Source organism: Pundamilia nyererei, unplaced genomic scaffold (genome assembly GCF_000239375.1).
Source record: "Pundamilia nyererei isolate P.nyererei 1_Seehausen unplaced genomic scaffold, PunNye1.0 scaffold00031, whole genome shotgun sequence".
Lineage (NCBI taxonomy): Eukaryota > Metazoa > Chordata > Actinopteri > Cichliformes > Cichlidae > Pundamilia > Pundamilia nyererei.
The window spans coordinates 2343544-2357411 of NW_005187432.1; the positions used below are offsets into that span (position 1 = coordinate 2343544).

Below are 13868 nucleotides of genomic sequence, written 5' to 3' on the forward strand. Positions count from 1 at the left end.
CACACATGCAAGCGATCAGAATCTAGCCTAAAAATGAGCAAGCTAAAAATAGCAGCAGCACTGAAAACTGACCCAAGAGGATGACTTTAAAAGGGAGATCAGCCAAATTTTTATCTGGTGTGCTTGTATGTATTCATGAGCCAATTCTTTTTTTGATCGCACCTCTAATATAAAGGTTGCACAAGTCCATCCTTAATGCAGGAAGAGTCAGAGTGCTGTTACATTTATATGTGGACATTGCATACATGTTTGGGTTTTTTTGTTTTTTGGCTGTCTTTAAATGTTAAGTCAAATATTTATTTCTGTTGCATCAACTTGCAGAATGTAGTATTTTATGATAAGAAGAAGAAGACGGCCACTCTTAGGTCATCAGCCAGTAAATTTGTTTTTAAGTTGTTCGAGTTTAAAAATGATCAAAATGCATCAGATTGCGTTAAAGTGCATTTTGTTACAATTTTAAATGCCTTGGTAAAATGTTATATTTTACCTTTAAAAAAAAAATCTAAGGCATGTCTGTCTGTCTAGGATTTCTCAGTGTAATTGTTGTGTTTTCTGTAGATTGTGAAACTTCTGCTTCGTCACGGTGGTAACGCTTTCCAAGCCAACAAGCGCGGCGAGCGCCCGGTGGATGTGGCCGACTCTCAGGAGCTGGAACAGCTATTAAAGGGAGAAGGAGCCGTGTCGGACCATGATGACAGCTCTTCAGGTGATTGTCCCTCCTGTGTAATATTTATGTTTTGTTTTGTTTTTTTACTCCCCTGTCATCGACATCCAGTAATGTGTCCACTGTAAATGAAGCTTAAGTCTACTGTACTCCACAGAATCTGAAGACCCGCCATCTGTCAATCCATCCAGTGTCGATGACAACATGGAAGACTCTGATACTGAAAAGGACTCTGCCACGAAAGCATCGTCTTCCATGCCGGGGATGGATGAGTACGAATTTAAGGACGAGGAAGAGGAGGACAATCTCGGTAAATCCCTGAATGACAGACACATCCTCAGGAGGGAGCTACGACAGCCGGAGAAGGAGGACAAAGACAGGAATCACGTTGCAGTAAAGCAAAGCAACAAGGGGGATTCCTCATCAAAGTCCAAGAAGCAGAAGACGTCTCGTGTCCACTGCAGCTCGGATACGTCCAGCGACGAAACGGAGAGCCTCTCAGAGAAGAGAAGCTCCCCCACCTGCTCTCATAGCTCGGAGAACGTCAAGCCGGACACGAGGTCGAAAAAGGACAATACTGAGCAAAAGGACAAAGGTAAAGTTAAGAGGAAGAGCAAGAGCCAGAATAAAAACAAGGAAAACCAAGAAGATGGGAAAGAAAACAGTAAAACGCTAGTCCTCTCTCTGGCAACAGTGTCTGAAAGCACAGAGAAGGGCCGGGAGGAAGACTCTTTCAAGATGTCTTTCAGTCCCAAAGATGACTCATCCGTCCACCTCTTCCACTTGTCAGCCATCAAATCTCCTAAACTGAACCACAGCCTGACAGATAAACAGACACCACTCAAACAGGAAAATGCGAAGATGTGCGTTTCCATCACTGACAGCTCATGTCCAGTGGACGGTGTCAAATACAACCACTACACAGACGCAGACTACTGCACTGAAGGCTCCAGCACGAAGGGGTGTAAGCACAAGGAAAAGAGCAAACATCAACAGAAAGACTCCAGTGTGGACGGCGACGACGGCCACTCGAGCCCCTACAAAGACGGCAGCATAGGAAACAGCATAGACAGCGAGGGTGCCTTACGGAAGACTGATTTAGACGGAAAAGTCGTGAAGAAGCATAAATTTAAACACAAAGAGAAAGACAAACACCGCAGGGAATATGAGGCAGAGCGGAGCCGCCAAAGGCAAAAGGAGGCCAGGAAAGACAGCCACAGGAATTTGGAATTTGACAGAGAGTTCTGGAAAGAAAATTTTTTCAAAAGTGATGAGACAGATGAACCTCTGCCAGTAAAAAAGGAAAGTGAAGACAGCAGCTCGCTTCAGAAGACTGCTGATTCCTCTCCTGTGAAAGATGAGCGAAACCCAAAGGAGAAGCACTCCGGCAGCAAGGAAAAGAGGCCAAGAGAGGAGCGAGAAAAAGACAAGAGCGTGAAAAAAGAGCGGAAGGAGGCGGCAGGAAGAGAAGAGAAGGTGAAGGATTCAAAGCTCAGCGAGCATGACGAAAAGGTGGACTGCCACGGCTCAGGGCGGATTCCTGAGGAGTCGCTGCAGAGCAACAGCATGAAAGAGGAGGCAGAGGAGAAACCCATAAGTGGGATCACAGCTGATCAAGAACAGCTGGAGCCTGCAGAAAAAGGCTCACGCGAGAAAACTGACAAGAGGCTCCCAGGAAAGGAAAAGGACTCAGACAAAATGGAGAAAAGGCATCTTGACAAGGAAAAAAAGGTCAAAACAGAGCACTCTGACAAAACCGAACCACAGAACTCAGTGGATCGTTGGAAGGAAAAGGAGCGAGCGGGATCAATCTCTTCCGTTTCGCCTGGAGAGAAAAGCTACAAAGAAAATGAGAAGCTGAAATCTTTAACCACAACAAAAAAGCATGAAGACAGCAGGAAAAGTAAAGATAAGTTCGACAAACGGTCTGATAAGGAGAGGCAGGACAGAGACTATAATGCCGGGGATCACAGAGAAAAGGATCGCACAAGCTCTGATAGGAAAGGAAAACCTCTGGAGAAGACCACGGATCACAGTAAATCTGATCGCGCCAAAGAAAAGGACTTTGACAGGAAAAGAAGAGATAAAATAAAAGACGGAACGCTGTCCTCGACCTCCAATCTGAAATTACTTTTAGAGGAGAAGAAAAGCCATCTCTCTGAGAGCGGCAAGTCCTTATCTACAAAATCAAAGGAGGAAGCAGTGAGAACGCCGGAGAAGGATCGCGATAGGCGAGACCGTGACAAAGACTCCGATAGACACAAGGATAAAGAGCGACACAAAGACCGCTCTCAGCAGGCCAAAATCAGCAAGGCCAAATCCAGTGAGACGGAGGCAGACAAGGCCAAATTGAAAGCCCCGCCAGCAATACGAGACGCCAAACCAAAAGAAAAGAGACTTGTGAACGATGACCTGATGCAGACCAGCTTTGAGCGCATGCTCAGCATGAAGGACCAAGAGATTGAGCTGTGGCATCGGAAGCACCTAGAAAAACTCAAACAGAAAGAGCGGGAAAGGCTTAAACAGCGGCCTGTGGCAGATCCGGGGAAGTCCAAGCCTAAAGACAGAACAAAAACAGAACCATGTTTGAGTAAGGAGCTAACACGCTCAAAAAGCTCTGATACATCTGATGTCCACAGCAGAGATAAATCCCTGAAGGACGGCACTAGCCCCAGAACGGTGTCACTTGATGGGAAGAGTCTGCCCTCTATCAGCGCAAAGGTCATATCAGCCGTGGAAAACTGTCTGACGAGATCACCCCGTCCTGAGAATGACCGTTGTGGCATCATTTCCAGGTCTGTTTCTTTAGTCTCTGTTGCCAGCTCGGAGGATTCGTGCCAGGCAACGACATTAACTCCCAGAAATGCCGAATACGATTCTGATGTAAACATGGAAGCCTCAGACTCCCAGCCTGCATTTCTCCAGTCTTCCCTCGTCATTCAAGCTACAAGGTCGCCGTCTGTTCACGATAAAGACTGCAACAGTCTTCCAGATGTTTCACAAGGTAATCGAGTGATGTCCGGCAGGCATGAATCTCCTTACCTCAGGGCTATTCTGGATGAGGATGCCAACTCATCAACTGAAGGCAAAGCTGTTGAAAATCTGCCAAAATCCAACCTGACTGCGATCCCAGGAGAGGAGCCGAGAATGAAGGAGGCCTCAGAAACCGCAGAGAGCCTGAGTACACAACAAAATTCAAATTCAGTTACCGATTCAGTCACAGAGAGGGAAGGAAGCACTGCTGGATGCTCGACAACGCAACTGTTAAATAAAGATCTTCCCAGTAAAAGCGTGACTCTTCCACAGTCCAGCAGCTCACAGTGCAGTAGTTCTCAAAGTGGGTCGGCGGAGCAGAAACCTCTTCCTCTATCTGAGCCTCCTGCTGTCCAAGACATCCAGTGTCAGATGGAGACTTCACAGGCAGAATGTGTTACTAAAGAATCTGATCAGCCGTCAGTACCTACAGCTTCTCAAGCTGCTGAGCTGTCAGCACTCACAAACACAAAGCTCTTCCAGCATAGAGAACCACTCCCGTCTTCTGGTATTGAGAATCAGCAGCAGGCCGAGTTAGTTACCACGGAGGTTTCTGACCAAAAAGACACACTCGTGGAGACCGCTCACGGAACAGAACCAGAAAATATGGAAACGGATGCAGAAAACTTGACAACAGAAGCGGCGGGGAGTCCCATACCGTCCACCAGCTCGCACATTCCCACCTCTGCTGCCAGAGAATCCTCAACGGGTTTCAGCAGATCCGATGAGTGCAGGCCTTCTCAAGAGGATGCAGATGCAAGTGGCCAAGACTGCAAGAAATCACAGCCTTCCAGCGACATCTCAGGCCCATGTCTCGATGCTCTTACGGAAAAGGAAAGCGTGTCCTGTTCGAGCCCTGAACACAAGACTGAAGGGACAGCAGATGTACCACAAAGCTCGCACAACAGCGGTGGTGGTGCTGCTGTCTCTGCTGCAACTGAGAGTTCATCCGTTGAAGGCAGCCTGAGTACAGACTGCTCACCTGACTCCAAAGCAGAGGCCTCCTCGGAGCCCATGGAGGTCACGCCTGCCGAGGAGAAACCAGAGTCGTCCTCAGCTCTAGAAGAGCAGAGCCAAAGCGCCGTCCAGTCAGCGGATCCAACAGACGTCAGCAGCAGCGCCTCAGGGAGTTCCTCTCCGCAATCCGGAGACCGGGAGTCCGACTCCTCAGGGGCGAAACTCAAGATTCGCGTAGCAGACGAGGAAATGGACATTCACGTGCCCCATCCACGCAAGAGGAAGATGCCGAAGGTGTCGCTCTCCCAGCCGTGCTCCACCACTCAACAAGAGAGGGAACAGCAGTCGCTAGCGGCTATCGTTGACTCTGTAAAGCTGGAGGAGATCGAACCTTACCAGTCGGACAGAGCTAACCCATACTACGAGTTCCTGCACATCCGCAAGAAGATCGAGGAGAAGCGTAAAGTGCTGTGCAGCGTCGCCCCGCAGCCGCCGCAGTATTATGACGAATATGTGACCTTTAATGGCTCATACCTCCTAGACGGGAACCCACTCAGCAAACTCTGTATACCAACTGTGAGTCATCATTGTTATTATTGATTTGATTTGATTTTTTTAGACAAAACTGCAGCAGGGATGATGTGCATACTCTTTTATGATTCAAAACGAAGCTAGTGACCATTTGACCTTTAGTGCAAAGAACGGAGCACAATGATGGTTTGATCTCATTATGTTGGCTTCATAACATGATCCATAACTGCAGTTGAATATAAATTTACACTAATCAGGCGGCTCTAATTGATATATTTCTGGGAAGAAAAATCATTTGCTCTCCCTTTCACTGCATGTCAACGTTAACATTAAATTTGTGTCACATCCTCTATCCCCGTTTTTGGCGGTCGTGTTAATCCGGCACGTTGCACCGCTGCAGCTGTGTTGAAGACAGGGGGGTCAGTCATAGATTATACAGGGGGAGGTTATACATTTTGAAGAGATGAGACTTTGTTGGAAAGATATTGAAAAGAGAATTAAATCTCATCAGTGAAACAGAAGAGTGACAAAAAGAAGTCTAGTAGTCAGATGAGCTAATGCCAAGGCGAGCCATCCATCCACAACACAATCATTTATGTTTTCACCCAAACTGTGAGCACGCATTGATGTCTTGCTGTTAACTGCTCATTTATTAAGGCTCAGAGCCTTAAGCATTTCATCCCCCATGTTTACCAGGACAGCTGATGCTCAGTTTTCTGCATAGACGCACGGCATCACTGCTACACACCAGTACTAAACTTTAAATGATAATATTTTCTCATCTCTCAGATGTCAAACTGCAGTCCTGACCAAGTTTGTAAAAATCTTTCTCCTTTTTTTAAACGGTTCGTTTGGACAGATAACTCCTCCTCCGTCATTACCTGAGCAGCTCAAAGAGATGTTCAAACAGCAGGAGGTGGTCCGCATGAAACTACGACTGCAGCACAGCATTGAAAGGGTACGTAGTTCTGCTGTTGGAGCTTCGCATTGTTAAATGTCGTCTGTGTTATGCCTGCAGTTATATTAACCATGACTGTGTTTGGTGCTGTGCTACATGTGCTTTCCTAAAAAGATTGGAGTTTCACGCTAACACACAAACGTTGGATTTATGACACTGACTGGATTTCTTTTTTCCTTCTTTAAGGAAAAGCTGATTGTTTCAAACGAGCAGGAGGTCTTACGAGTCCATTACCGGGCAGCAAGAACACTAGCCAATCAGACTCTGCCTTTCAGTGCCTGCACCGTTTTATTGGATGCGGAAGTGTACAACATGCCGCAGGATGTCCAGGTAATTAACACAAGGACATCCATGGGTTTATGTTTTACAGTCCAGTGTTTTTAGTGTATTTTGGGGAGAATTTGAGAGTTTATCATTTGTTTGTCTCATAGAGTGATGATGGCAAAACATCAGTAAGGGACCGATTCAACGCCAGGCAGTTCATGTCGTGGTTACAAGATGTCGACGACAAGTTTGACAAACTAAAGGTGAGCAGTGAATCTGAAATTATAAGGAAATGGTCAGAAATATCATTGCAGGAGATTTTTATGCTATTCCAAAAAATGTAGAAAGAGTTGTTTGCTTGTTTTAGATGGTCTTATTGTCTCATATGTGAATGCTTTTAATCTTTCAGTGATTGTATCCTGCTAGTTGTTGCTTTTTACATCTAAGATGCAGATCTCTGCCTTTCATGCATCTGAGATTTATCTTGTGACATCTTGGCGTCCGTGCTCAGGAAGCCAAGAGGCAGCCAGGAAACTAAGAGAAGGGTTAGGGGTAGCCAGAGAGCAGCGACTTCCAAGTTTAAAGCAAGGGGGATGTTTATAAGTTAATTAATTGCATATGGCTATTCTCTGGAAGGGATGAAAAATAAATGTGCTAAAAGGAACCACCAACTACACTTCCTGACCATTTTATTAGGTAAACCTAACTAGCACTGCATTGAAGCCCCAGAACTGCTTTAATTTTTCATGGCACAGATTTAATAAGGTGCCTGAAACATTGCTGAGATTTTAACCCATGTTGACATGATAGCATGACACAGTTGCTGAACATCCATGATGCTCACGGTCCACCATGTCCCAAAGGTGCTCTTCTGAATTGAGATCTGGTGACTGGGGAGGTCATCAGAGTACAGTGAACTCATTGTCAATTTATTTAATTTAATTTAATTTTTTTTTTTTTTTTTGAGGTTTGTAATATGGCACAAATACGTGGTCATTTGAGTTACTGTTGCCTTCCTATCGGCTCGACGTGGTCTGGCCATTCTCTTCTGACATCAGCAACCCTCAAGGTGTTTGTGTGGTTAAATGTCTGCAGATGGGCAGTTTCTGAAATACTTGTGAATCAACAACCATGCCCCAATAACGTCAATCGTCTCAATTCTTCCCCATTCTGATGCTCAGTTTGAACTCCAGCATCTGACCATGTCCGAGTACATAAGTGCACGGAGTTTCTGCCATGTGATTGGTTAACAAGTAGTTGAACAGGTGTACCTGATGAAGCACCCAGGGAAAGTTTCTCTGGTGTCGATCGATGGTACAGTCCAGTTTTTTGTTTTGAATTAAGCGTGGCGGAGAGCGTTTTTGGGTTTAGCAGCAGGGTGGAGAAAAACGTTTCACTTCTTGGTTGCCTTTGTTTTTTCTTCCTACCCTCTCCTCCACCAGTTCCTTCTTGGAGACGGACACTCTTGGTCTAAATGAGAACAGCTGTTGGATGAAGTCACGACCTCTTTTTCTTCCCTCCACAGACGTGTCTTCTGATGAGGCAGCAGCACGAGGCAGCAGCTCTGAACGCAGTGCAGCGCTTGGAGTGGCAGCTCAAGCTGCAGGAGCTGGACCCGGCCACCTACAAGTCCACCAGCATCTTTGAGATCCCCGAGTTCTACATCCCGCTCGTGGAGGTCAACGACGACTTTGACCTGACCCCGATATGAGCTGTAGGACAGACGCGCTTTGCCACAGCGGCAGCTAAATTGCTGACACGAGCGGGCAGCCTGCACAATCGGGGAACAGGAAAGGAAAAAATGTGAAGCACTTATAATGAGGCAGTGATAAAAAAGAGCACTTAAAAAAAGAGACCATTTTAATTCCAGAGCTCTTAGAGTCCAAAACAGGCCGCCCGCCCACGAGGACGGGGAAGGAAGACCGTCCAGGCAACAGACGTAGCCGGGGAGCCGAGACGAGAAGCAGGGCCAGGCGGTGCAGCGAGAGGAGGCGCCGTGTGGACGACAACACCTCATCAAGCAGGGTCACACAAGTGAAAGATTTCAATTGTTTTCAAACTGAGTGTTCATACATTGTGTACAGACTGTGCTCTTGATTTTTTTTTTAACTTATTTTATACATAAATTGTGCATTTGTAAATAGCCATGTAATTATTGTTTTAAACTTGTAAAACAACAACAAAATGATAGATATTTTGATTGTAAACTTGTTCTGTCTGATGTTTTAATGGACCAAAGTTCTTTTCCCCCCCTTTTTTTGATATTGAGTGTCCTCTTTGTTTGTGATGTTGTCGTTGGCTTAAAATCTTAAGCATGTGTTGGCTTCAGTTGCTTTTTTTTTTTTTTGTTTTTTTTTTGCTGTTTCTTCCTTCCTCATCTGGACATCCACGCCACAGCTGGTGTTCTTTGACTTTGGCAATTAAATGCTGTGCATGCGTTGCATTGTTTGTACTTTTTCCCTAAAGAGCTGTACTGTGGACTTAATTGTGAGGTTTACTGAAGTGTTCAGACTTTTTTTTTTTTTGTTGTTGTTGTTTTTCTTTTTCCCCTTTTTTGCGCCATTGTGTTATGTCCTTATTGTGGCCTCACTCCTCATGTTGTTCATTGTGTCTTGTGCACATTAAAGTCTGTTGTGGCTTCCAAGGAAACAAAAAACAACAAAAAAAATATCATACTTTTACAGTTTCATTGTGAGATCACAACAAATCCTATTTTTTCAGCATAATGCCTTTTGAACGATAGTTCTAAAAAAGTCTATTTTAATATTTACTTGTTACATGACTTGTAGATATTTGTAATATATAATTGAATAAATTTTATTTGTTGTGAAATTAAATTTTTTGTTGGTGGGATTCTTGGTAAAAACCTATTTTCATAGTACAGCCACCTCAGCTGAACACTATTTAGTGGTAGTACTATGTTTAGCCAGTAGATGTCACTGTAAGCAGCGCCGCACCTCCAGCTGTGACTTTATTATTTTTCCTGTTGAAAAACAGATGCAGTAAAATAAAAAATAGCCCCTCGATAAAAGAGCAGTTTTCTTTATATTATTTATTATTTTAATTTTTTATTATTTTAATCATGTCCTTATTGTTAAGCACGTTGCTCAGCACTTGCTGTTTTTAAACCACTATATACATAAAGTTGGCTTGGCTTGTGTTATCCTGCTGAGGCAGCCATCAGAAGGTGGGTACATTGTGGTGATAAAGGGGTGACATGATCTGCAACGATACTCCGGCTCTGGCATTAAAACAATGTTTGCGTAAATGTTGCAGATGAATTCATCAGACCAGGCAACATTTTCCCACTCTTGGTGAGTCTGTGTAATGGCCTCAGTTTAGTTAACTGGAGTGGGACCCGGTGTGGTGTTCTGCTGAAGTAACCCATCTGCTTTGACATGTTGTGCATTTAAAGACGCTCCTCTTGGTGTTGGTTTGTCATCTAAAACCCGGAAGTCATGTGACTGGCTTCAAAACAGTTTGAAATGTTACAGCAGTCCTGCTCATACACGCATGTTTTTAAGCTCAGCTTAAAGCTGAGTTTAAGTTTCCTCCTTTAGCAGATGAAGGTGAAGAGAGTCCCTTAATGTAAAGCTCTGCTGAAGCAAGTAGCTTGGGTGGAACAATGTCAACAAGCTGCTTGCACACGATTGCATCAGCATTATTATTCCAGTAAGATGATATTTAAAGGAGTATAATTAACATGATAATACTAGTCCTACATGGACCATTAATACTGACGAACATAATGTGTTTTAATAGTTTGGTTTTATTTGGCTTCAACAGATTTTATTTGTCACCTCAATCATTCCTGCACATCAATTTTATGAATGAAGGATTTACTGCAGGACTGTTAACTTCAAAACCATAAAACTTATCAGGGCGGAGCTTTTCCACTGCTTTAGTCTGTCTTTAAGGTATATTTATACATAACAGTGAGGAATGATGTGGCACCAACCCTTCCTAAAACATTTTTTAACCTGTCCTTGTGTTGCTCTGTCTTCATCTTGTGCGTTCCCCACTTTTTCACATATTCTGGCCCTGAGAAATGCAGTTTCATGCCACAGTATTTTACATACGGCTGGAAAGACAAACTTGAAGCTTGAAGCACAGTTTAGGATATGTAAACACTATGCTACATATAAATTGTCTACTCCGCAATATTTTGGATTCAAATATTATAGTTTTAATCCTTATCAATAATTTTAAAGCCTTGGTTAATTGTTTTTGTTTTGTTTTTTTGCAGCTTTTAAAATACAAATCTATTAATATCTTGCTGTGTTATAGGTAAGGGTTTAAAATCATCTGCAACTGTAACAGTAAAGTTACACGTATCCGTCAATCAGTAATTAAGATTCAATAATATAATGTGTAGGATTCTTAAGAGGGACACTTTGGATGAAAAGTATTTTTACTTTAGGTACATTTTCGTATATTTTGGTTTGGTTATACATCACAATAATTCTGATTTTTTTTACACTTTCTTTGACATATTCATATTCCCTCTGACACCCACAGAACTCATAACAAATGAAAATAAAATAAAATAAACATAAGCAATTGATTAAACTAATCTTGACAACTTTCAAACCTGACTTTTAGTCCAAAACATAATTTATCATTAATTTAAAGTTAATTAACCTTTGTTAAGATAAAAAAAAAAAAAAACTAAATCCGATTAAAATTGTAATTTGCCTTCCTCCCCTGCAGCTATGGAAGTGGTGGCCAGTTGGGTCTTTGATGAAGTTTCACAAAAAACACCTGTGGAGTTAAACGCCCCATCAGAGGGTTTCCGCGGCGGCAACAAATGAGCGAAGGGTGGCGTCGCGGCTGGAAGTCTGATCAGCTTCACGGCTTCAGATGACCTAATGAGCAACCCACAAGGCCACTAATGAGAGTGGAGACAAAAGGGGGTATGTAATTGGGCAGGGGGTGGAGTGAAAAGTAAATACTTCCTTTGTTGTTGGGGGCGAAAGAAAAAGGCAAACATAACCCACCTGCGTTGGAAGAAGCGAATTTTACGCACGACACTTTTACGCACCGACCTCTCAAACTTTGCTCCGGGCTCATATTTACGTTAAAGGTGAGCTGAATGATTAATGCGCGTCACCCGGTGACTGTGTGAGACCCGAGACCCGGTGTTTTCCTGCACAGACGCCGGATAGAAAAGGGAGTGTGTGTGTGCCTTTAAGGCGCCCGACTGCCTGTCGCTTTGTGCTGCGGAGAGACTGACGCCCTCTGGACACAGTGGACACTTGAGCGGCGGCAGAACACCATCCTGGAGAGGTTCAAAGAGAGCACAACCCCAGTCCTCCTTAAAAAAAAGGAAAACCTCGAGCTCGTTAACTGCGTTGTGGTAAGTTTGAGACTCTCTAATATCTGCATTTACTCGCTGTTATTTTTTTTCTTTTCTTTTTTTGCGCACTCGATTCTCTTGTGGCTGCGTGCGAGTGAGACAAAGTTTTGAGCGGAGCAGGGAGGGGAAAAAGAGAGGTGAAGAAACGCGTTCAGGACTCGGGGAGCTAATGTTCCTCACATGTTTTCTCTCGCCGTCATGCGAAATGCAACAATGTGCTGCAAGTGTTGAAGTGTAGGAGCGAGATGGGAGAGAGTGTTAAAGCGCGACAAAAATAGAAGGGGGTGAAGAAAGGGGGGAGAAAGGGAGCTGATGTTGCCAGATGTGTGTATGTGTGTGTTGTTATTGTTGTTCTTCAGTAAAGTAAGCAGTGCTGGCTTTGAATGAGATGTGACGCGAGCGTTTTAGAAAAGTTCAAATTAAGACTTTACAGAAAGGCAAAGCAGTGAGTTCCTGCACACGTGACAGCACATTTGCATCTACTTTAGGATGAAACTTTATTCCTGTGTGTGTGTGTGTGTGTGTGTGTGTGTGTGTGTGTGTGTGTTTAACAGTAGAAGTTAGATGTTAACTCTCACACAAAATGGAGGAGAGCTCTCCAGTCGAACAGAGCTTCACTTTCCTCTTTTGGAATTAAACTGTTGTTGTTTGTTTGCCTTAATCCTCCATTCCTGATCCAAGATCCTGTGCTGTGTCTCTCATTGATGTAGGACTTTTCCCAGTGCCTTGCTGGTGAGCCGTCAGGATGAGGCCCGGTGAGCTGATCCTCCCCGCTGTCGCCGTTCTCCTCTTCCTCCTTTCAATATTATCTCTGACCTCCGGCTGCAACAAAGCCCTCTGCGCCAGTGACGTCAGCAAATGTCTCATCCAGGTAAGGGATGCTGAGGTTTTCCCACGCCTCGCGACCTGCGAGCTGCTTTTGGTTTTTGCACCTTAAACGTGGAGCCGAGTCCTGGATGTTTGTGGTGAGGCGGTGTGGGAAAGAACGAGTGTTTGCAAACAGGCTTCGCCTCCCTGAGGTAACTCTGTGGTTGCAGACACATAATCTCAGGTGCACTTAACTCACGAATGTGATGATCTTCTCTGGAGATTAAAGCGGCGAAGTGCAGCCAAGTTCAAGCTTTTCATCCTCCAGGGTTTACAGCTGTTTTGTGTAAACAGGCACAGTTGTGTCTCTTGGCTAAAACGCAAGTCAGGAGTTTAAAGCGACAGCAGTAGGTGGACGAGGAGTCCGCTTTTTTGCCGCTTTGCTTCCATAAAAGCAGCAAAACTGTACAGCGGCGCTTCTTTGAGCGGTAGCTGAATTCTCTGAGGGGAAATAATGCCTCCGCAGCCGGTCTGTTTTATACAAGTTCTTCTAACAGTAAATATCCAACGGCAGCCAAAGTCGAGTCTAAAAATCTGCCAGGATAAGATGAAGATTTGGACCTGGGAGCAACGATGGAATCTGTTGTAAAGAATGCAGATACATTCCCTAGATAATCCTGGAGGCGTCTGAAAGGGAGCGGACCTGTGAAGCTATCCAGCCTTCAGCTGATAGGGAGTTGGATGTCTTTCTTTCATTCTGTTTCGTTTGTTTGTATTTATTTATGTGAGGTTCTTTTAGCTCTGCTTTTAAAAATCTCACATCAAACTCATTCATGCTTGTTGACTTTTTAACATCACTTTTTCCTCACACGTTCGGATGGGGGGGGTTCAGCCCACGCGTTAACACCGATTCCTTCATGAATTCTTGTTTCGAGTTGGTTTTAGAAAGGCCAACTCTTCTCTTGATTTGACTTTCTTTCAGCTGTCAAGCTAGATTTTTTTGCTTGGCTGCTGTCCTGTAGGTCAGAGCTGTGTGTTTAGCTTTCCTGCCTCTTCCATTACAGTCTTTAAAGTACTGTCATTAACCTCAGCGGCTATTTCACCTGTTTAACCTCTTGTGAACGTGAGCTGCAGCTCTGTTTTGCACCAGACTCTATTCTTGGAGCACGATGTTTGCAAGTAAAGAGAGGAAGCTGGTGTTGTTGTTGTTGTTGTTGTTGTTTTTCTTTGTTCAAGATTTGGCTTTTAGATTGTTTAGCAGAAAAATTAACGTATCCAACAAAATCCCGAACATATTC

General features: G+C 44.1%; 2 protein-coding genes across 3 annotated transcripts in view; both read left to right on the plus strand.

Moving 5' to 3' along the window:
- The window catches only part of ankrd12 (ankyrin repeat domain 12), a 39276-nt gene extending 30062 nt beyond the window's left edge, over positions 1-9214 (plus strand). For both annotated transcript variants that reach the window (XM_005729046.2, XM_005729047.2), the window contains 6 exons: positions 559-706; positions 822-5230; positions 6045-6143; positions 6330-6473; positions 6575-6670; positions 7933-9214. In XM_005729046.2, the coding sequence (XP_005729103.1) occupies positions 559-706; positions 822-5230; positions 6045-6143; positions 6330-6473; positions 6575-6670; positions 7933-8118 (5082 nt within the window). In that variant the 3' untranslated portion in view covers positions 8119-9214. The remainder of the gene's footprint in view (positions 1-558; positions 707-821; positions 5231-6044; positions 6144-6329; positions 6474-6574; positions 6671-7932) is intronic.
- A 1976-nt stretch (positions 9215-11190) lies between these two features.
- Positions 11191-13868, plus strand: part of twsg1a (twisted gastrulation BMP signaling modulator 1a) — an 18696-nt gene continuing 16018 nt past the window's right edge. The window contains exons 1-2 of the mRNA XM_005729050.2: positions 11191-11763; positions 12474-12634. Of these exons, the coding sequence (XP_005729107.1) occupies positions 12509-12634 (126 nt within the window). The 5' untranslated portion in view covers positions 11191-11763; positions 12474-12508. The remainder of the gene's footprint in view (positions 11764-12473; positions 12635-13868) is intronic.